The 25,245-nt window shown below is 37.7% G+C and overlaps 1 protein-coding gene across 2 annotated transcripts in view; it reads right to left on the reverse strand.

The window, feature by feature from the left end:
* The window catches only part of GRM8 (glutamate metabotropic receptor 8), a 713,246-nt gene that overhangs the window by 124,195 nt on the left and 563,806 nt on the right, over positions 1-25,245 (reverse strand). For both annotated transcript variants that reach the window (XM_044389552.3, XM_044389555.3), the window contains one exon: positions 6,694-6,830. In XM_044389552.3, coding sequence (XP_044245487.1) covers positions 6,694-6,830 — 137 coding nt within the window. The remainder of the gene's footprint in view (positions 1-6,693; positions 6,831-25,245) is intronic.

The raw sequence follows: 25,245 nt of genomic DNA on the forward strand, positions 1-25,245 counted from the left end.
GCAGAGGGAATGGGAGAAGCAAACTCCTTGCTGAGCAGGGAGCAGGATGTGGGCTAGATCCCAGGACCCCGGGATCATGACCTGAGCCAAAGGCAGACGCTTAACCGACCAAGCCACTCAGGTACCCTAAACTGCAAATCTTTTGATAGTTGGAAGTTTATTTTATTGAACTTTGTACTCCTCAACCGCTTAGCATTCTGCTTGGCAGGGAGAAGCCACTGAATAAGTCATCTGTGCACAAGTCTACTTCCTAATCAATCATCTTGGATCATTGTTCCATATTTAATTAGTACTTAGAAAATATCAGCATACTATTCATGACATTCAACAAATACTTACTGAGCACCTACTCTGGGCTAGCAAGAACATAGTTAAAATTTAATCACCTTGACATTTGCTCAACATGTCAAAAACATGAATTTACCAAATGCTTATTTTCTCATAAACAGAGATATAACTACTGACTCCAAAAATGGCTTTTTAAAAAAGAATAAATTTACACCTAATAAACCAAAATATAGTTTTGACAATTAGTCATCTTGTTATAAGGGAAGGAAGCAGAATAGTCTTTCCAGAATGGAGTATAAGGGCAGGAACTACGGGGACATTTAAGGTTCTGTCAGAATGTAGTAAAAGGTCTCAGAGAATTGACTTCACATTCATGGTTTGTGGGAAAGGGAGAGCTTATATATGTTGGCCTCGTAGGGTGAACTATCTTTCATAAGTACTGACCATGATATGAAAGAGCGTTTCCAAATGCAGGCAACTTCGCAAATGCGGAAATCGACTCAGAGAAAAAAAATGCATGACTTCTTTTTTTTTCTTTTTTTTTTGTTAAAGATTTTATTTATTTATTCGACAGACATAGAGACAGCCAGCGAGAGAGGGAACACAAGCAGGGGGAGTGGGAGAGGAAGAAGCAGGCTCATAGCAGAAGAGCCTGATGTGGGGCTCGATCCCATAACGCCGGGATCACGCCCTGAGCCGAAGGCAGACGCTTAACCGCTGTGCCACCCAGGTGCCTCAAAAATGCATGACTTCTAACAGTCCAAACAAATAAAAGGTCAAGTTTCCTCCCAAATGCTGTTCTAACTCCATTCAATCTATTCTTATTCCAAGACTATTTCAATATCCTTCATTATAGAAAAGCTGCTAGGTTTAGCCAAAACAGCAAACCCGTGAGGCAAATGAGTGTACAGAGAAATTCGCCCTTTCTCTATTCGAAGCAAGCTGAGGAAGCCCCAGTACGGCATATATCTGACTGATCATCTACAGTTATATATATATATATACACACACATATATTCAATTAAAATATCATATTGTAAGTACTATAACACATGGACTTAGGAAAGAGATTTAATTAGGCTAAACCCCACCAGAAATTTTGCTCAAGTTTCTGGTTGTCCCTAAAGCCTGCAGCCCATTTATTCAATACCAAAATAAACATTTTGGGTGTAGTGCACAGGCACAAGTAAGTTATCACGGCGCATGTACCTCTTTTTAAGGTTAATCCCTACCCAAAACGTCAAGATAAAGGCAGAAAAGACTTTGCATATATGGAATTGTAGATTGAAATTATAGGTCCTTGGTAATAGGTTGGTTACAGTGGCAAAACAAAATGAAACAAATTATTATTACCACATTCATTTAACCCTGAATATGTGGCGAGCAATGTTCTGGGATCTTTGCATATGTGATTTCCTTTAATTATCTCATGAATTAGTCATGATTTTCCACGCAGATGAAGGATCTGAGACTAAAAGGGGTAAAATGACATGCCCATGGCCACAAGACTCATGAACGGAAGGATGGAATTCAAACATCTTTCTTTCTGACTTTGAGGTCTCATTCTTGACCACTATATTCTAACGTGTTCAGTCCTCATAATAAGCCTATTTCTTATCCCCACTTCACAGATGAGAAAACTGAGGCTCAGGATTCAGTACCTGGTCAAGAGTTACTCTCTTCTAACGGAGTGACCCACTCAAAATTAAACCAGGGTCAATGAAGCCCTTTCCCTTCAAATCGCCCTTTCCCTTCAAATCACCCTTTCCAACGGACACCGTGCTACTAATAATTGTGGTTGAGACACTCTTACGAAGACACTGTCCTTCACTACATTTATTTATCTCTGCATTATTTACTTGAATAAAAAGAAGAAAACAAAAAAATAAGACAAGCAAAACCAGAGGCCTCATTCCTACCATAATCCAAAAAAAAAAAAAAAAAAAAAAAAAAAAAAAAGTAGCTCTGGTTGGAAGTATAAAAAAGCGAACCCTGCATTATTTTAGGTACGTCCAGTAACCTCTGTATACCTTCTCCCCGTGGACTTAAAGCAGCATACGGCTGTTCTCGCAAGTCAGGCTCGGCTGTTCACTCTGAACCTTTAGGTTACAGTACGTTTTATAATCACTAATCAGGACCACCTGCCTCTTGAGAGACTCGCCTAACAAAACGGAGAAACCTAATTGTTCAAATTCACTCTCAAATAGACAACACGCCCTTCATGCATGGACTGAGAGGACTGAAGAGAAAACCTAAATCAAACTAAACCGTTATACTAATTGATTGTAATTGCTAAATTAAGAACATATGTTAGTTCCATAATAAAGAAAAAGAAACAATAATACTTGGAACAATAAAGACAATGCTTTTGAGGAAATAAAACACCTCCTAATTTTCCAGGAAAAAAGAAATAAAAAACTACTCATTTTAAAAATTCTTCCCCTCCACTAAAGGTACACTCAGGGCAAATTTGTCACACTCATGCTTGTTTAATTGTACACTCTCTGTGTACAAAATTGCCCCATGGTTGAGTTCCGCTAGAAAAACCGGCTTTTTGAAAATACGCAGAATTCAGCCCGGTAACTGGCTGATAAATGCTTACCACTGAGCGTGTCAAATCTATTGTAAAATCTAGTTTAATAGATTAAGGAGATGGCGTACACGGGGGAGAGTATCCTCCCCTGTCCCTCAACACAGCCCTCCTCAGCAGTCAGGCCAGATTGGGAACCACTCTCCGGGCCGCCGCTGCGAAACCACGCACGCCCCTTGCTCAGTGCGCCTGCCTCACTGCGCTGGCATCGTCGGTTTGAGCGCCGGCCTATCCTTCCGGTCTGTGAGCACCCTGAGAACCACTTACTCCGTCTTGTCTCAAAACTTAGCACGGAGTATGTGCACAGAATGAATTCATCCAATCCATTCAAAAAATAACTGCCTAGCTGACAATAGCTTGTCATCTGCCACCATACAAAAAGAAAGTCTGTATTTGTCTTATGTAAAGGTTACTTTTTAAGCGTAGATTTTCTGAAGTATTAAGGCCAATATTAAAGATAGGCAGAAAGAGTGGACGATGGACACAAATGGTCAGCATTTTAATGAAGAGATTCTCAGAACGTTCTAAAGCAAATCCAAGTGCCTCTCTAATAAGCAGTGCTCCACTCACCACATTGGTTGTCAGCTCTCCCACTGCCACATAGAATCACGAGATACTGGATTAATAATAGGTAATGTTTATGGATTTCCTGTGTGCCAAGCCAAGCCCTGGACTCAATACTTTATTGTACTGTTTCATTTATTTCTTATTACAACCATACAATATAGGTGCTACTCATGTTTCCATTTTACAGATGATAAACTGAAGCAAAGCATTTGTTCCATGCCTTGACCACTATCTAAGCAGAACTTTTTTTTTTTTTTTTAAGATTTTATTTATTTATTTGACAGAGAGACAGCCAGCGAGAGAGGGAGCACAGGCAGGGGGAGTGGGAGAGGAAGAAGCAAGCTCCCAGGAGAGAAGTCTGAGGTGGGGCTTGATCCCAGGATTCTGGGATCACGCCCTGAGCCGAAGGCAGACGCTTAACGACTGAGCCACCCAGGGTCCCCTAAGCAGAACTTTAATAAACTGGTCACTTTCCAAGCACCCCGTACTCCTTCAAACAGGTGACCTTCAACCAGGTCACTGATCCAAGGAGAAACAGTTTCTCCTGCTAGGCTCCAGAAGTCAACCCTTGACTTACAATCTCTCCCCCCAGTCTAACCCACTTACTTTGCTCCTGAGAGATACATTCTCTCTGTTTCAGTAAAGCTGGCACTACTATCTAGTTACAAATGGTCATAATCATGCATGAGAAATAATTCTTACAAATCGTTTTGATATATTTTATGAACAATAACACAATAATAAACAGAAAAGTTTCATGCACCGTTAAATGTACATAAAAGAGCAGCTTGAGATTCAATATGAAGTTGTATAGTAAATATATCACGCGCACAGAGAGATGCATGTGCATGTGTACTTGTACGTATAAATATTTTAGGTAGCTTAGTATTATATAGTAGTGCACATATTTTTCAACCACTGAACTGTGTTATGTACATCCTTAATCATAAGAATATAATAGGCAGTTTGGCATTAATAAACATCAGATAAAAAGTAGGTTCCCTACTTTTACCCTTACAAATTTTCTTTGTCATGTTTAATTATTTTATTCCACATAAGTCCACTTTCAAAAGGGCTTTTGCCACAAAGCTCTTGATTTTCAGATTGGCACGAATAACCTGTAGAGTTATCAAAACAATGCTTCGATCGATGTCAGTTTGGGTTGCAGAACAATAGATAAGACTTCCTCAGGCTGCTACATGTAGTAAACTGTAGATTTGTGGTCTTACAAAGCACAACAATAGTTGGAAATATTAGCTGTCTTTGTGCATTACTGAATGCAGAAGTGTGACAATTATCAGGAAGTCATTTCAGAGACAGTAGATCGTAAATATCCCAGTTTTATTATTTCTCATCATCTGCTTCCTTGTTGAAAACTTTGGTGGTTGAGGCTGCATACGCAGACCATTATATTTGGAGATACAGAAAGTGAAAAATATATTCAAACCAGTGTCTTTTGAGTGGGTTCAAACCCAAGAAAGCATGTGTACAAGTGTTATAGGCCCACAGACAAGAATGATCTCCATCCTTCTGTATGCCGTACGCTTTTACCTTCTAGGTAGGACAAGGTATGGCTAGGAAATGAACTGAATTATTCATTTAGGAAATAAACTCAATGATCACAGTGTGGTGATGGCTTTGAGAATCAAGAAGAGGAGATACTTTCAATATAGGAAAGAAGGAAATACACATTAGATCCATTGGACAGTAGATGAATATGGTTCTAGTTCATTTGAAGCATTTAAAAGCACCTTGCTGCCTACAGAGGAAACACCGCTATTGTAGCGAGCAACGCCTCGGCCCCCAGTTCCTGTTAATAGTCCTATTTTATAGGTGTCGAAGATGGGCTCAATGAATGAACTCCAATCCTTAGCTGAGACTATATAGGGCATGCTCCTGATTTCTCTATACTCGAAGAAGCCAGTGTGCACTGATATCACGCCATGGGCTGTTGAAAGCTGAAATCATTCCTTATCTAGGGATAAGCAGATGCGGCTCCAACCATCCCTACACCCTCCCTTTGTATACAGCCCCTGACAGCCCTGCTCCCTTTCTGGGCCTCCCTTATCAATCAGGTTCAGGATCAGCTTCCCGCTCCAGAGCCCCTTATAATTGGTGGGTGCCAGTACCACATAGCTCTCTCCACCGTCCCCAGAGACCCTTCCCCAGGAGAGCCCCTCTGGAGGGCTGCTGCCAGCCAGACACACCTGATGAAGCTCTTCCACCCCACAGCCATCCTGCATGCCACCCCCACCGGGTCCCCACCAGACCCAGTAGGAGGAGACAGAGCCCTCTGTGTTGGCGACAGCAGGGCAGGCAAATGCCCAGCCACCTTTGGCACCACACCCAGTCCCTGGGACCCCACTTAGGTTACACTTTCCAAGTTTTCCTTACATGGCCACTTACTTCTAGGAACTGTAAAATCCGTGGGCCTTGGGCCTGATGACGCCCAGGTAGCCAGGGACAGCAGGCAGCCCTAAAGGCTGTTAAATGATCTGGACATCACTCTTGGGTACATTAACTTCCTCTGGTGTGGCGATTCAAAGAGGTAATATAAATACAGATCGTGATTCACTTCCGTCAATCAAATTTGGCCATAAGGTCTTAATTTATGATATGGCAAAGGTGAAATACACTTATTTTTAAGCCTAAATTTAATCATTTGTGGCACACTCTGTCATCCCTCCCCCATAACACACACACACACACACACACACACACACACACACACACACAGAGTGTACCAATACTTAAACAAGTGAGTCTTTCAGAAAAGGGCAAAATTTCCCTAAATATAATGCAGTCACTTAAAAGGAAATGAGGTCTTTCATTATATCCCTCCAGATATCATATTTCTTTATAGATATTTGAGATTTTCCATAACATTTTAAAGTTGAAGAAAGGATAAAATCATACATTTTCTAAAAACTTAATTACAAGACAGGGGCGCCTGGGTGGCTCAGTCGATTAAGCAGCTGCCTTCAGCTCAGAACACGATCCCAGGGTCCTGGGAATGAGCCCGGCATCAGGCTCCCTGCTCAGCAGAGAGCCTGCTTCTCCCTCTCCCTCTGCCTGCCGCTCTGCCTACTTGTGCTCTCCTCTATCTCTCTGTCAGATAAATAAATTTTAAAAATCTTTAAAAAATTAATTATGAGATAATTCTAAAAACACTTGTATTATAAACTTAAAAATAAAGCATTTCTCCTTGAGAACTACCTGCATTAATGTAAATTTATATTGATACTTACTTTTAGGTGAAGCTGATTGGTCCAGTGCCCAATGATTTTGTATTCTGCACTTTTGTTTGTTATTTGATACTGAAAGATATCATAACGTCCAGGAGCATCTCCGTTTTCATTAAAAGTGACAGGTGTCCCAGCACTACCTACAAATGTTTAGAAAACAATGTTAATAAAGTTTTAGTAAGATAGCACACTGAGCTTATTTTTCTCTAAGAAAGAGCGGTAGATAAAAATATATTGTGTGTGGTAAGAGATATGAAGATTGCAATCCATACAAGGTCATTCTTGATAGCATAATATCTTCTACACGAAAAGAAGCCCAGACGCACATATAGGAAGAAGTCATGCTTTATTATGCACATTAGAAAGTAAATGGTGAGTATCCAAGGTAGGCAATGTACATAACAGTTAAATAAATAGAAGTTGATTGGCTGAATATTCCATCCTGGCCATAGAGAGTGACAGTCCATAGAGACGAGTGTAAATGTCTTGAAGCACACCACCTACTGCAGAATGTAAACTACAAACAGCAACTCGAAATCCAGCAGGAGAATGTCCTAGCCACCTTCTCTCGGGTTTGGCTCTGTTCGGATTTGAACTCCACACTGAAGCAGCTCCCTATTCAATTTCTCTTCTCAGCCCCTGCTTCTGCTACCTCTGTCTAGAGTATATCAATGTGGGCCACTGCTGGGAACCTCCCAATGGGTAAGACAGCGATCACTGGGAAGTGCCGACTCCACTCAGATTGTAAAAGTTCCCCCAGTTCACTGGGGCAGGGCAGCAGGATGCAAGAAATGTATTTTCTAAACTCCCACTTCTCTTAGAAAGCTTTCAGCTTTTCTCTTTTCTCTTCATAGCTTCTACTCACTTTTACTTGCCCTCTTATTAACTGTTCCAGAATCACAGGTTTTAAGAGTAGAAAGGGATCACTACCCCCGTTTCCTTGTTGCATGTAGCCTCACTGTAGGAAGAGAACTTTCGGTTCTCTAACAGCCCTTAGCTTCTCCCTTCCCCTGCTTCATCTTGTTGGATAACTCTGTGTGATCTCGACAGTCACCTGACACCAGTCCCTTTTCTTTGTGTCTGTCTTCTCTCTGCAGGCTCCTCCCCTGAATTTCTTGTTGCAGCATATTGGATTTAATTTCCATACTGTGCTAGAAAGCATCTCCTCCTTGCTATCTCTTTTCCTATTGTACTCTCCCAAAATATATACTATGAATAGTTACATATGTCCATTTTATAATTTTATTTTATAATGAGTTCTTTATTATAGAGTTTTTAACCAATACCAATAATCACAAAATTCTAAGGCATTTAACTTATCAAATAAAATGGATGACTTAAGATAATAACTTGCAAATAAATACGATCACAATCACACAGTAGCAATAAGGGTGCTTTCCAAGTATTTAATGCAGAGATGTCTAATTTCCTCTGTTCTCTGGAATCTTTCTAAAATTTGGACATAGTGTGAAGTCTCCCATGAGACCCTAGATACCTGGCATCTGCAAAGACTGCTAAGGCCACAAGAGACTGAACAGCATGAAGGAAAGAGCACTGGTTTGAGAGTTAAGACCCCCATGACCATGCTAACTCCCTCTCATCTATTTCCACAACTTGCATGTCTCTTTTTATTCACTTTTCACGTAGGGACTTAACGATGAATATGAACATGTTTTGAAGTCCTAGAAGGGTCGTATGCATTTAAATCATTATTATTAATCCATATGGTAAATGACTTTATATATAAATCAAGAAAGAAATGAGGAATTGGGGGATAAAATTAGAGGACTCGAATCAACTGGTACTATGTTAGCTACTCTGTAGACACTCAAGTGGAAACCCATTTGCCATAACTGACCAAAACCTAACCTCGAGCAGGTTAACCTTTAAATGCCAGTTTCCTTGTCTGAAAAATGGAGATAATAATGACACTTTTCTCATAGGGTTGTTATAAGAATTAAATGAACACATAGCTATCAAGTGCATAGAACAATGCACGGGGTAATTAGATATTATTATGATGATTATTATTCACCCCATACACACCAATGCAGAGTAATAGGATGTTGAAAATTCTTTAAGTGATATCTAGACAAGGGATTATGGAAATTCAAATGGGAAAGATTCCTGGATAGAAAAAATACATATCCATTATGAATTTCATATTAACATCATTAACAATTCCCTACATTTTTATACCACTTGAAAACTTATGATGTCCTCTTCTTCATGAATAAAGGAATATTTAATTTCTCTAACTAAAGTCACCAATGTTGCATCCCTTACCAAATGACCAGATGGAAGAACGCCACCCACGTAACACATTCTCATGAACGTGCTCTGAGTTACATAGAATTCCTAGTATGCCCGGTATTTCTACAACTCTTTTCTCCAACTTGAGAAAGTCTATTGGAAAGCAAGTGAGGGGCACCTGGGCAGTGCAGTCGTTAAGCGTCTACCTTCGGCTCAGGGCGTGATCCCAGCGTTCTGGGATCGAGCCCCACATCCGGCTCCTCTGCTAGGAGCCTGCTTCTTCCTCTCCCACTCCCCCTGCTTGTGTTCCCTCTCTCGCTGGCTATCTCTCTCTCTGTCAAATAAATAAATAAAATCTTAAAAAGAAAAAAAAGGAAAGCAAGTGAATGAGAGCTGTATTATCCCAAAAAATTATATTTTTTCAGTTGAAATACTTCCTATATCATTATCAACAGCAATTTACACTAAATTTGACATTGTATTACGAGGCAGGATACTCAAGTGGCTAGGAGTGTGGGTTCTGGAGCCCGATCACTGAATCAAACCCCAGCTCTGTCACTTATTAGATGTCAGATCTCAGGTCAGTTACTTAACTTCCCTATATTTCACATGTCTCATTTTTAAAATGGGCTAATAGTAGTTTCTACCTAGGATGGATATGTGAAGATTAAATGAACTAAAGTATGTAAAACACTTAGTACCTAGTAAGCATTATGTAAGTATTAACTATGGCTTTCCTTAAGTCACCCTCATTAATCTTCCTTCTCCTCTTTCAACACAATGCCACCTATACCTAAAATCCAGTTCTCTAAATTCACCAAGCTCTTTCCTACTATCCTGTCCTTGCTCCTGTTATATCCATAAACTCCCTTCCGACATCCTCCTGACACTTCTTCCCTATATAATTCCTTTCAAGATGTGGCTCAAAAGTCACACCTAAAGAAACTTGATCTTCTAAACCTGGAGCAGGAGCCCAAGCACAACTTGGCGTCCTATCCTACTCTATCATAGCACTCGCTACACCCCACACATTTTGGCTATTCCTCCCCTTACCTGATCAAAACATTTATTCAACAGATATTTATTGAGAGCCTATGTTGTGCTCAACACTGGCTGGACCCTTTGCCTTCCTCACAAAGGAGGTCCCCTTAATAAAGGCAGAGTGTATCTCTAATCTTTGTAAGCGCTGAACCAAAGACAGTGCTCCATACTGAGTGAGTAATCAATAAATTGCAGTAAAGCATAAATCAGGCACTCACTAATGATCCCAAGTAAATCCATACTCACTCTCTTCATAACATTATGAACTGCATTTATGTCACCTCTCATCTTTTTTATTCACAAATGAAGGGACCTTCAGAATCCCTTTCACACTGTTATCAGTGTGATGTTAGAAACCATTCTTGTAACTTACTTTACTAATGTGATTTCTGCTCTTGGGCTAGGCTTGCAGTTGAGTTACTTCAACCTTTCACAGGAAGAACTGACTCCATTACACATTGGCTCATCTCAAATGATTGCTCTGGTTCTATGGTCTATGTAACCAAGAACACCCTTGAATAGCCATGAGAGGCCATGCTGTTTACTAATTTCTACAAGTAGAAATTTAAAATATCCTTTGTATGAATCTGGCCACCCCTGAGAAAAGTAACTGAGTGGCATTTTGTCCAGAAAAAAATTTAAATGACAAATGTGTCAATATATCCATCACTTTATTATGATTTACTCACAACACAGGTAAGAAATATAGATATAGATAGATATAGATATAGATATATCTCCTAGACTTCGTTATTTCAGAAATTTTGAAGTACATTAATTTTTTTTTAAACTTTTTAATTGATGTGCACTAGCGGAGAAATGGAAACAAACGTGGGGCTGTGATGTCACTGACACTTGTCCGGTACTGCTCTCAGAGTCTATTTATCTCCTTGAGTATTTTCTGTTCAATAAGAAATCCATTGGAAAAACTATATTTTTATTCCTAAGCATATCAAGCACTTCAACATGTTTTCATAGGAAAAAATGATACCTCCAATGACGATTTTATTTGCAAATGTTTGGCTCTGTTGAACATTGTTCTGGGGAAGAATATGGGCTTGGGATTCGGGGACTGATTTTGATTTCTGGCTCTGCCAATTACCTGCATGATCTGGGCAAGTCACCCTCACTACATCTGTTTTCTCAACTGTCAGGCGTGCATAATAACCACAACCTCCCTGGGCTATTCTGAGGGTTACGTGAGCTGATATATGTAAAGCACTTAATGCATGGCTGGCCCACGATAGGGGTGCAATAAAAGGAAAGCCATCATCATCATTATCCATCCTTTGCCTACACTTACGCTCCCGTGATCTACATTATCTTATTTCTACAATGCAAAAAGCAATGCAAGAATAATTCATTCGCCTTTATGAGTAAATATTATAAATATATTTATAAGTGTAAGCCACTCAGTTTATCTTCACGTTTATTACTTTCCTTCTTCCCTCTTGCTACAAAACTTTATCCATTTTCTTTCTCATAAAGACCCGCACTACTGGGTAAGCAGGAAAAAAAGAGAAAAGCTGAAAATGAACTCAGTTGATACAGCAATCTTTGGCACCCTTAAAAGAATGAATATATTGGATTTAAGTCATTGACCAAAATGCCACAGGAAATAGCAATTTTCAACAGAATCTCAATTATTCATGCTCACCTTTTCCTTATCCAATTTATTTTACCAAGTATTTATTACAATCAATAAACAGAACTGTATCTTTGAATTAGAGTCATATTGTAGTTTAATTATTTAGGAATCAGTCAGATTACTCTTACATATGTCAGTCAGCCTTTGTCTATGGAAGACTTGAGCATCTGACTCTGTCTTCCTCTCCATCCCTATCCCTGTTACACTTCGTGGCCTCGTCATCCATGTGGATGACGCAACATCCTGGCTTCTGCACTGGCCGACTTCCTCCCTTCCCATTATCATCCCTCTCGTGCATCACACCACCCACTACCATGAACACACTCGAAAAGCAGTCCTTTCCAGGAACTATATCATCTCCCAAATTTTACTCTCTGGATACCACCTTCTGCCTCCACTGCAACGATTCTATGATCCCCTAAATGTATTGATTCATTTGTCACCCCCAGTTGGTCATTATACTTTACCCCCATGATAGTTGCTCTTCCTTCCTGTTCTTGCTTGGGTTCTATGATCTCCCTCCAACCAATTTTGTTCCTCTGCCAAATCACAATCATGATTGAACTGAATTGTAGATCTTCTTTGTCTATATTCAAGCAGCTGAATATTGTTTGAGATAATCCTAAAACTTTCATGTCTGGCAGGGCCAGGACTAGACTGAGGCAGGTGAGGTGCCTCGGGCATGACTGTGAGAGCGAGTGCCCCCCCTAAATTCTGCACATTACGTGCCTCCCTTGCTTCATCTAATCCCAACCTGCTCTCTGGTCTTACTTTAAATTCATGACCTCAGATCTCAAGCGTGTGGTCACCATTGCTCTGGAATCCTTCCACATTTTCCCAACGGGTCTACCTCCCCACTCGGGATAACTGTGTCAGGCCTCACATACCCAAAACCTTCCTCCCCCATTACTTCAGCTTGTCTCATCGTTTCTCAGTGAGAAAAAGCAGCAGCCTCACCACTCCACCACACGCAACAAGCTCCCTGCACGTACTCACATTAATCTCCCCGCCCCTGCGGTGGCACACGTGCACACACCCCTCAGGTCACAGACGTACTCCCCCCCTGGGGCAAGGACCCCGCGCGCTCACTCGCTCTCCATGCACCTTCAGTTCACTGTTCTCTTTCCGCCCTGGACAGCAACAAATTTACACTGTCCATATCATTCTCTTCAGTTGACACATGAGTTCCAATAGCTCCCATCTTTAAAAAAAAGGAAAAGAAAAAGAAAAAAAGGCAAGCAAACAAATCCCATTACTGACCCTACTGCCTCGTTTAGCCACTCTCCTTAACAGGAAAACAGAACTTTTTAAGGGGGCTGTCCTCACTCTCCCTATTGTCTTATTTCCTGCTACCGCTTCATATTGCTTTAATCTGAAATTTAACCTCCACTGATGAGTCTCAAATTTATACATCTCGCCCTGAGTGCAGACTTGTCCAACTACCTGTACCTCCATTTGGTTGTTTGATAACCATCTTAAACTTGAGGCATCTAGAGAGAACATTTGATTTGTCATTTCCAAATACGTTCCTCGCAGTCTTTCCCCTCTTAGTAATCAGCTAGCAACTGTCTGTCCATTCAGTCAAGTCAAAACTAAGTTAAAGGGGCGCCTGGGTGGCGCAGTCGTTAAAGTGTCTGCCTTCGGCTCAGGGCGTGATCCTGGCGTTCTGGGATCGAGTCCCACATCGGGCTCCTCCGCTGGGAGCCTGCTTCCTCCTCTCCCACTCCCCCTGCTGTGTTCCCTCTCTCGCTGGCTGTCTCTGTCAAATAAATAAATAAAATCTTTAAAAAAAAAAAAAAAACTAAGTTAAAACCTCATATCTAACTATAAAATGGAAAGAATGAATGTAAGTTATGGACTTTAATAACAATGTATCATTATTGGTTTATTAATTATAACAAATGTACTAAACTAATATAAAATGTTAATAATTGGGGAAACTGTGTATGGGGGGTGAAATATGAGAACCATCTGTACTATTGCCCAGTGTTTCTGGAACTCTAAAGCTGTTCTAAAGTTTAAAGGTTTATTTATTTGAGAGAGAGAGAGAAAGCATGAGTTGGGGACAGGCAGAGGGAGAGGAGAGAGAACCTCAAGCAGACTCCATGTTGAGCATGGAGCCCTACGCCAGGCTTGATCTCACGATCCTGAGATCAGGACCTGAGCCAAAACCAAGAGTCGGATGTTTAACTGACTGCGCCACGGAGGTGCCCCTAAAGCTGTTCTTTAAAGAAGTTTAAAAAAAGTAAAAGAAAAATGATGAAATTATTTTTAGTGATATACTTTGTGTAACCCAATATATGCAAAATAGTATGACATCAAAATGTAACCAATATAAAGACTATTAATGAGGTATTTTACATTTTGTTTTACATTCCAAATCTTCAAAACCCTGTTTATACCCTACACCTACAGATCATTCCAATTCAGACTAGTATTTCAAGAGCTCAATAGCGGTCCACGCCAAACAGCATGCCTCTAAAAAACAACCCCTTTCAGCAGTCATCAGTCTAACCTTTCACACACTTAAGAAGTCCACCGCTGAATCCTCATCTCCATTCAATCCAACTGGACTGAACTCTTCTGGCCTCCACTTCAACTAAACTCTTCCCCCTTCACTAGTTTCTCCCCTAAAAAGATATGGATCCACCAAAGTCAGACTGTTGGCTGAGTATCCGAATCCATTCTCTTTTTCTTGGGCAGATAGCTTGGCTACATTTCCAATCTTCCCTATAGTTAGGGGTGGCCAAATGATTAGTGCCACTCAATGGAATGTGAACACAAGTAATACTTCTGGCCACTCATTGAAAGCCTCTTGAGTGGTCTTCCAAGATTATTTTGTCCTCTGACTGGCTAGGATGGAAATACCATGCTGGGTAGCCAGAGAAGCTACACGTTAAAGATGGCGGAGCTCACATCAACCTGGATTCCTGTGCGTTTGGAGGAGGTCTGTGCTAGTAACTGGTTCATCCATCCATTCATCGGTACTATTATCTGAGTAAAAAACCAATTTCATTCCTGGGAGGGGGGCACTTATTTTTGGCGGGGGGTGGAGGGACTTTTTAGAGTAGAAGCCACACTTTGCAATAAGCTTGATTGTCTGTCAGAGCCCTTCCCCCTACTCTAGGAATAATGATGTTTACAAGAGAAAAGGAAGCAGGACAAAGCAAAATGCGGGGGCCACCCCCAGTAAAAGACCCCAGACACTTTAAAGAAGCAAACGGCATTTATACAGATTTCATATTTCTACCCGCCTTTCCTAATCTGTGCTTAATATATATTATATATAAGTACATATCGTAGGGCAGCCAGGTGGGCTTTTGTAGGGCAGCGTGGGCGGGCGGGGTTGCCACACCTGGAGCTGGCGGTGCAGACTCCCCCCTCAGTTACAATCAACTTTGGATTCTGTATTTTTTTATAATAAAACGAGCATAAACCTCAAAAAAAAAAAAACAACCCAAAAATGAACAAAAAAACAAAAACAAATTTCTATCCTTTCTGAGCTATTATAGCTGGTGAGTCTACTTCTTATAGCAGACAAGCATAACACCATTCTAGAAAAGTGGGTTATCAATCAATAGTTATTAAATGAATAACAAATTATGTTAAATGTGGAAATAAATGCTTCATTTCACAGCACTGTATAAATCTTTAAGAATCATACGGGTTTTACAACCGAATATCAAAGCTATTGGCATGGATCAGTAACTGCTTTCAGATTCCCCTTTAGAGCTGATATTGATTATTGCAATCCACGTGTGTAATATAAAGGTGGAATCCAGAATGTGTAACCATACTCCAGAATTTCACTGTAATCATACTCCAGAATTTCACTAATATGCCTTGACGAAAGTACTCACCCAATTGGATGTTTTTCATAAAAACTAAATGTAAAAGTATTAAAAATATGTGCCTACTTTTACATTCTTTTCTGTTGAAAATGTTTTCTTTAGCTAATTGTTTTGGTGTATGAAATAAATAGGACGAGAAATGTAGCTGAATGGCATTTCTAATTCTCTCAGCCAAACCCTCCTTCTTGATTTTTCCATTAAGAAATTAAACTGACAACAGTACTTTCTCTTGTAGAAATGTCTTTATGATTTTTGCATTGAAGATGCTTTAAGAATGCAAAGTGTCATTATCATTAATGAACACTACTGCAAAAATAGAAATACTACCTATAATTGCTTTGATAGTATTTACATACGCGGATTGAACTTTCAATATAAGAAAAGATTTATTATTTAGTGATACTCATCTCAGGGAAGCAGATGAATTAGGACATTTAAATAAAATCTCTTATAAGAAAAGTGACTAGAGAGACTACTAAAATATCAAATGTTTGATTAAAGGAAAAAAATGGAAAAGATCATGTAATAATTAGTCAAGATTAATACATCTTAAGAGGGATTTGGGAACAAACCAAAGTGTGTTGCAATACTCTGAATTCAGTATATTTTCATTCCGTAGCAGAAAACCTTTCTTTATCTTGAGCAACTTAAGCCTTTTATTGTTTCTTTTGGGGAGTATTTAATTAATATCTTATATATATAAATGTGTGTGTGTGTGTGTATATATATATATATATATATACACACACACACAACTTCCATTATGTTATTAATTAATCATTATATCTCTAAGTGATGAATACATTTATGAAAGAGAAGTATGTGAGTACACACGTTCCTGCCTTTTCAAATTTGCTGTGCTAGGAGTTCTCTGTCTAGTCCAATGTGTTCCTGGAAAAGAAAGACACATTTGCCATTTAGGTTTAAAATTGTCAAATTTATCTATCTTTATCAGAATGCTTAATAAGAGGGGGGCCTGGGTGTCTCAATCAGTGAAGCGTGTGACTCTTGATTTTGGCTCAGGTCATGATCTCAGGGTCCTGAGATTGAGCCCCATGTCAGGCTTGGTGCTGGGCGTGGAACCTGCTTCAGATTCTCTCTCTTCCTCTCCCTCTGTCTCTCCCCCCAGTTCACATGCTTGCTTTCTCTCTCTGTCTCAAAAAAAAAAAAAAAAAAAGAATGGTTACTATTTAAAAATTTTGTTTTTGACATTTGTATTTTTTAAAGATTTATTTATTTTAGAGAAAGAGAGACAGGAGGGGGGAGGGGCAAAGGGAGAGGGAGAAAGGATCTTCAAGCAGACTCCCTGCTGAACGTGGAGCCTGCCTCTAGACTCAATCTCACAACCCTGAGATCATGACCTGAGTCAAAACCAAGAGTTACACACTTAACCAACTGAGCCACCATGTGCCCCTACACACTTAACCAACTGAGCCACCATGTGCCCCTAAAGTTTCATAATAAGACTGATACTGGTATGGCAAGTCTGCACTCCCTATTCTTTCTTTGACTCTTCTCTTCCATATACAATTTAGAACCGTCTTAAGTTCCACGAACAATCCTGTTTAGATTATTGGAAAATATATGGAATCTAGAAATCAATGGGGAAGATTTAACATCTTGATAACATCTTCCTATCTGTGAGCATGAGTTGTGCCTCAGTCATTTAGGTCTTCCTCTGTAAGTTTTAATATAGCCTTAGAATTTCCTTTTCATAGCACTTAACCATTTTTTGTAGATTTACTCCTGGGTAATTAATATTCTCTGATACTACCATAAATGGTGTTTTAAATTATATTATCTACTACTTGGCTGATAGTATATAGAATGCAGTCGATTTTTTTATTTTTCTGTATTAGTCTCATATCTACCCCAGGGGTAATTCTGTCCCCCAGGGATATTCGGCAATGTCTGGAGACATTTTTGGTTGTTGCAGTTGGAGGAGAGTCTCTCCTGGTGACAGGTGGAAGAAGCCAGGGGTGCTACTAAACAGCCTACAATGCACGGGGCAGCCCCCTATGATAAAGAATGATCCAGTTCAAAATGTTCAAAATAGTTTTAAGGTTGAAAAACCCTCAAAAAAATTCTGTTGTTATACTTACGGATTTATATCTAAATTTTTAAAAAATTTCTATGTAATGAATCATGTTATCTACAAATAGTTACAATTTCATTTTCCCCTTAACAATTCTTATATTTCCAATCTTCCCCACCTTTTCCTTATTGCACTGTCTGGGATCCACAATACAATTTTTACATGAAGCGGCAAGAGTGGACATCCTTGTACTTCCCCTCAGTTTTAAAGATTTCTCACATTCCTCATTTAGGATAATATTTGATTAGGCATTTTACAGGTGCTTCTTATCCTTTTAAAAAGTTCATTTCATTCTAAATGTACTAATATTTTTTATCATGAGTACATTTTTAATGTTAGCAATGTCTTTTATGCATCTTTTGAAATAATCTTTTTTTCTTTTAACTTGTTACTGTAAGGAACTACATCTATACATTTTCAGTATTAGCTCATGGAAGCTTGGTAAAGATCCAACTTGATTTCATTTTTGTTTGTTTGTTTGCACTGTTGAATTCAATCAGATAATATTTTGTTTAGAATATTTATATTCATACTCATGAGTGAGGTGGATCTGTGATTTTTCTTTCTTAGCATGTCCTTTTTGGTTTAATTTCAGGGTTATATTGGTCGCAGAGAAGACCTTGGATAATATTCCCTCTTTCTCCACTCTCTGCAAGAATTTGTATAAAATCGTAATAATATCTTCCTTGAATGTTTTGTAGAACTCACTTGGAATCATCTCAGACACCCGCAAGAGAATAAATGAACTGTGATATATGGAATCTTCACACAGTGGAATATTATAGTGCAGTCAAATGAATGAACTACAGAGATAGCCATAAATATGGATGGATTTTAGCAAAACAGTATAAAGTGGAAAAAGTAAGTACCAAAAATACATTTCACAAAGGCATAAATGATTAAAATTTTTAAAATTTTGTGTTTTGGGGGAATACATAGGCAAGGCAAATCTGTTTTAAAAAGTAGAAATATCGATTGTTCAGGAAGGGCAGGGTGATAGGTTAGTGATGGGAATATATGTATGAGTATAGCTTTTTGCCAAAATCCTAGCTTTTCGGAGAAGGGGAGTATTTTCATAGGTGCTTACTACATTCTTCGAAATAACCAAATAACGAATAAACTAAATAAATGAAAGTGGGCCTTGCATAAATCAATAAAGAGCCTGTGTCATGAATCAAGGCACCAAGAGAAAGAAATAGAAAAAGAGAGACAAAGAAAGAAGGGAGAGAGGGAGGAAGACAGGAAGTAAGAGAGCAGAAGGAAGGACAGGTAAAAATAATGAATGAAAGAAAGAAAAAGGGAAAGATTCACATCCAAAAGTATCTTTAAAGGAAGGGTCTATTGAAATACAGTGTTTTAACTATTGTGTAATTCAGTGAATTAACTGAATGCTATACTTAGCCTCGTTATTATGCCCTTGGGGAGTATGAATCCTCCCCGTAGGTTTATGCACCCAAACAAAATGGGTCATATACAGAATTGTTTCCACCCAATTCTCTAAAGCATCTTTTTCTGTATATTTTTAGATTTTATATTAGTCAGACTTCTGTCAGAATTCTCAGTTTATAAGATATAACTGTCTGGGATTAGAATCACGTATTTTTAAGCCAAAAAGCTTAGTTCACTTTTTCATTATGAAGATTTTTCTGGAGAGTAAAATAAGACTAAAATTCAGCTCTTACCAGTTGAGTCATAACTTCATTTCTTGCTGAATGTCAAGTTGCTCTTCTATCTCAGGTTTTAGTTTGAAATATCATTAGTGGACAGTCTTTCCATGTATTTCAGAATTAATATTTTGTTAATATTTGCATAATTACAATGAGCCAATCAAACATAGATAACTACAGGAACAGATGCTTAAGTGTTTAAAAAATGGATAAAATATCAAATTAGGAGAGGTCTACTCATTTTTGACAAGAATTTGTGTATTGAATTAAAAAAAGGATACCACATCATTTATTTTAAATGGACCTGATTTTCTCTAATTACACAAACTGTCAATGTATATTAGGCCACTATGATAGATGTGAATTGTCTATGTTACCATGGTGATTTGAGGTGTTTCCATTTGATGCTGCATGCATAACAATTTGGAGCATAATTAAAAGAAGGAGTAAAACATATAAGTAAAAAACTCATAAATTTAAAAATTATGGTCTGACTTTCACATATCCCTTTCTGAAGCTGACCTATCAAACAGATAAAAAGAGATAACTATTAAATAAGATATTGTATTTTCAAATATATATGAAATGATTACAAAAACTATTATTTTCTGCCCCAAATGAAATATGGTTAATTATAAATCTTAAGTCGTATTCTCTAACCACTATTCAATAAAACTTGAAATCCTGAACAGTTTTAAAAAGATTAAAAAGTTAAAACAACATAAAGAAAGAAAAAATTTAAAAAAAAACTCCTAGAGATTAAGAAAAAATGATTAAGCACTCATGTTAACTAACTCCTTAAAGAGAAAACTACAACTACAATTATAGAGTACTATTTAATAGATAGCAACATATTTCAAAACCTGAAGGATAGGTATAGCCAAGGCTGTCCTCAGAGGGAGACTTAGAGAATTAAAAGTTTTTATTGTTACTGAAGTCCTAGATGTATTTATATATAAAATTTATAATCTCGAAATGATAAATGGTTTTTTAAGCATGACATCAAATTAAAAATATTAAGGAAATAATTGATAATTTTAATAACAAAAACTAAACATTTCTGAATTTCAAACAATTTTAAAAAGAACCTATAGAAATATAACAAGGGATTAATATTCTTAATATGCAAGGAGCTCTTGCATATAATAAGAAAAATTTAGCACTGCAGCACAATTGGGAAAAAATAAACAGAAAATGCTGAAAATAAAATAGAAACAATTACAGTAAGAATATATGTGTTTCACTTCATATCAGTGGCTAATTATCACAGATAATAGCAGATAGAAGAAGTAGTTCTCAGAACCTGACAGCAATGTTCTCCCCTATACCATTCAAATGAAATAACGGAGAGTCTAGTTTATTTACTCTGGTTCTGTAAAAATAATAATAATAATAATAATAATAATAATTTAAAAAAATAAAAGAGCAATTCACCATCAGGTCATTCACATAGCTTCTCTGAGAAGACCTCTAATATTATTAATATTATTCCCTAATTTTTTTCTAAAAGATGTTAGCACCTGGGAAAAAAAGGAGACTTATGTCCAATAATTAATGATAATTAGCACTGATGTCCCCAAGATCTTGATATTATATGGTCTGGGTCTGGGTCTGCAAATATAAGCTACTTGAACACTTGAATCAAAATCTTTTTGATTAATATGAAAACAGCTTTTATACTAATAACTATATGGTACATATAGAGTATCCATAATAATCAGGGGTTTGTGTCTCCATTTTGCAAACAGGACAGTTTAGCCTTTATGTCAATGACAAAAGAACAATAAATTTTACATGTTTTCTAGTATGTTTATTATGAGTATAGGAAGGGGTAACTCTTTGACCTTAAAACAGAAATGTAGGTTTTAAATCTATGTCTATAGAGGTTTTTTTTTCTGCCAGCATATTATTTATTATAGCTTTACACTGGAATGCTATTAAACATTAGTTTTAATTAGGAATAAATTCCTTGGTTGCATTCAAAAAGAGAAGAGGGTGTATTATTCATGATCGTTAGAGAAACAACCTGTTGCCATTTAAAAATTCTATTTTATGTAAAGACATTGGATTAAAAAACTAATTAAGGGATTAAGAGCAAGTGAAGTGTTTAAAGTGGTTCTAAATACGTCTGTGAAAATAAAACCTCAGTTCTATGCCCAGGCCATCATCACCTGTCTTTGTTTTCAGCTGCACCTAGCATTTCTGTAATCAAGTTCACATTACTACAAAAAATAAGTCATGAGGGGTATCTGACCCCACCTTGAGAATTTCTCTAGGTTTTGCCTATTTCCTCTTTCTTTCTCATTCGTCACCTTGAATGGGTTTCCTATTCCTACAGACTCTGAATCTTTGAATCTCATTTTCCTTGTTCCCTTTGTATCTCAAAAATCAGCTCCAGACTATTAATCTCAGTGTTGACCTAAAACCCTATAGTGATCTGCCTCTTGTATTTGCTACTGCGTACGAGCTCAAAATTAGTATAGGACAGCGCTTTATAACCTAGCCTGGTCCTGTTAGACACCTAGGACTGGGCCCCTGTCAACCTTCTCCCCATGGCCCACCTGCCCTTCCAGGGACATTGTACATTATCATCAGCTCCACTGACGTCATCACTTATTAATGGCCGGACATTGTGGATATGCACAAACAAAAGGCTATCCTTCACTTAAGATGATCCCTGAGATGTCAGTGATTTTATCTTTAAAGCAGTGATGTTAATGTTGACTTTTCATGATAGCATATTAAATGATGAATGTGACAGTCATTACCAAACAACTATCCCAAGGGAGAAGGGTATAGTGGTAGAAAGCAAAAAGGCTTTGGAATGAAACCTGCTGTAGCTATGTGATCTCTGAGAAACTATCACTGTGCATGATCCCTCTTCTGAATGAAGTATCACCTACATCATAAGGTAGCTAGAAGATTAGAAAACACAACATTTGAAAAACATAGTATGTTGTCAATTATCATTATAGTTTTCATCCTTCAGTGCCATGTCTATGAATGTAGAGTAGATCAATAAAGTTGTTCAGCCAAATTAGTAACTAACTAAAAAAAATTATCTTTGTCCCCCATTGATTTAATCAAGGGTGTAAAAATTAACCACGTTGACATTTCATTTTCTTCAATATGAATTCCCATATGAAAAGAGCTAATGATTATAGCTATTTATGTTCATATTGTCAATTAACATCAAATTTCTGCACTTCACTCTGTATTTAGCTAATTGAGGAACTGATCTGTTGAATCCCACCAAATTTAAGATAATGTAATAATCAAAAGCAATAAACCCACCCGACCCTTTACTTTGAGCTTTTTTGCCTTCTATTGAGGCACAAGTTTTTTCCTATGAAACTAAAATTTCAGTATATTACAGAATATATTCCTTCAAAAAGAGAAAAAATTTATATCAGATAAACTCTGAGGAATCTGGTTTTTAAAAAATATTTCCTGTTATGAATCTCACATTTAAAAAATCCCTCTAAGAACTCTGGCATAGTACTAGAATTAACACGATAGGTAAAATAGCATTTGCAAATGCTTAACACCTGTGACGCATCTGTTCGTCCCTTCACGTAGAGGGAGGAAACCTGACCCCTTGTATTGTCCTGGGTGACACAGGCTGTGCTGGGACCACAGGCACACCTGTTAGAGCACCAGACTAATGTCATTCCACTCAACCATGAGTTGTTCACTCACTATAATAATAAGATGAGGAAATAATTAATTTCCTGCTTTTATTGAAATAACATTGGATTTCCTAAACACATACAAGCATTCATGTATTATAAACTCAGAAAACCAGAGAGTTGAATAGTGGTTTTTAGGGGTTGGAGGGAGGGAGAAATGGGGAGGTACTGACCAAATGGTACAAAGTTTCAGTTACTAAGATAAATAGGTTCTAGAGATCTACTGTACAACATATGGCCTACGGTAACGATATTGGATCATAGACTTAAAAATCTGGGGGCGCCTGGGTAGCGCAGTCGATAAGCGTCTGCCTTCGGCTCAGGGCGTGATCCCGGCATTCCAGGATCGAGCCCCACATCAGGCTCCTCCGCTGGGAGCCTGCTTCTTCCTCTCCCACTCCCCTGCTGTGTTCCCTCTCTTGCTGGCTGTCTCTCTGTCACATAAATAAATAAAATCTTTAAAAAAAAAAATCTGCCAAGAGGGTAGCTCTTATAATTGCTCTTACAATAATAGAAAAAAAAGTAGTAAAAAAAAAAGAAAAATGAAAAGCAGCAGGACGGAACTTTTGAAGGTGATGGGTAAGTGTATGACCTTGATTATGGTGATGGTTTCACTAGTGTATACTTGTCCTATACTTATCTCCAAACTCATGAGTTGTATACTTTGAATATGTATGGCTTGTTGTATGTTAATCATACCTCCATAAAGTGGTTTAAAAAAACTCACCACCTAAACCATAAACATTTCCTCTTTGACAAAGCTGATACCCCAGATGAATGGTGATGGCACTTCCCAATTTTTTTTTAATTCATAAGGGAAAGTTCTGAATGTTCCAAAACAAATATCTGAAAAGAATAATAACAAAAGTAGTCTTTGGGAATTTTATGATGCTCTGTTTTCCTTCCCTTGAAATTGCTAAGTGCTTCATGTTTTCTGATTTAAATGTCTTCTGAAATTGAGCCCTGGGAAGTTGATAGAAGCACTTAACTTTATGACTAAAAACCCCTCAGAACCTTAGATATATACCATATATATTTTGCATTTCTTTTAATCCTGAGAATAGCCTAGGAGGGTAGTGTATATAATATATACTAGACAGTAAGACCCTGTGAGTCCCTTTTCTCTAAAGAAAAAATCAGAAGGCATACTCTTTTTATTCTGTCATCTGAAGGCTTGTAGAAATTCTATCTGTATCTGTTGGCTACCTCATAATTAATTACTTTGTTCTTATACCCTAATTAAATTCAAATGCAAAATGGGAGATTAGAAAAAACAAAAGCCCAATAACTGAAAGTAGCTTTTAAAAACTGGGTGCCTTGGAACTTTTTTATCTTTCAACAATATGTAACTTTTGTAACCAAATCTCTTTGCGTTCATTTTCCATTCCATTTAACTGCTGTCATATTAGTTTCTAAAGTTCCTCACAATCTCAGCGGTAAGGACATGACTGAAACAGTTATACCAGACCTAAAGGATAGGTTGCAATGCTACCTTGCAACAGCCAGTAATCAGATTCTTGCACTGGGAATGGGGAAAAAATTAACACTGACATTTTCTTGGTCCATAGTCTACTCTGTTGTGTACCAACAGAAGGAAACTATGTCCAAGAACCAATATCCAATAAGATATGCTCCAGCGATTTATTGCCCTTTAAAAACCAAGCTCATGTGACTGACCATCTTTGTCATTAAAAATAGGAGGAAGCAGCATATCATCAAAGAGCAAATGAAAGGAGTTGAGTATTAGTCTTAGAAACAACGCTGGTGTTTTTATTTTTTAACTTAAAATATTCATTATAGAGATATTCGTATTTATTGTAAAGAAAAATTGAAAGTGGGATAAACAAAAGAAAGAAAAAGAGGAGAATAAAAAAGAAAATATTTGTCCATTTAGTGACCTATTTAGTGACAACCATGGTTATTGTTTGATCTCCATTCTTTCTCATTGTATCTACAGCTATTTTAAAACAATGAGGTCATACTATCTATGCAGTTTTAAATCTTTCCTTTCTTCAGTAATTACTGGAGAATATATATGATATATCATATAATGATATATCAAAATATTAAGTACTTTAATTATAAATACATATCAATAATATATAATAGCAATAATTACGGAAAATTCTATATGTCAATACATAAAGACCACTAATATAACTTTATTGGTTATACATTTATTATGTTTACATATGTACCAATTTACTTAACTAATCCCATACCGGTGGATACTTAACGGCATTGCCAATTATCTGGTCCTATAACAATATTACTCAAAACCTCATGCTTATTTCTTTGTATAATAGTCTGT

Source organism: Ursus arctos, unplaced genomic scaffold (genome assembly GCF_023065955.2).
Source record: "Ursus arctos isolate Adak ecotype North America unplaced genomic scaffold, UrsArc2.0 scaffold_3, whole genome shotgun sequence".
Classification (NCBI taxonomy): domain Eukaryota; kingdom Metazoa; phylum Chordata; class Mammalia; order Carnivora; family Ursidae; genus Ursus; species Ursus arctos.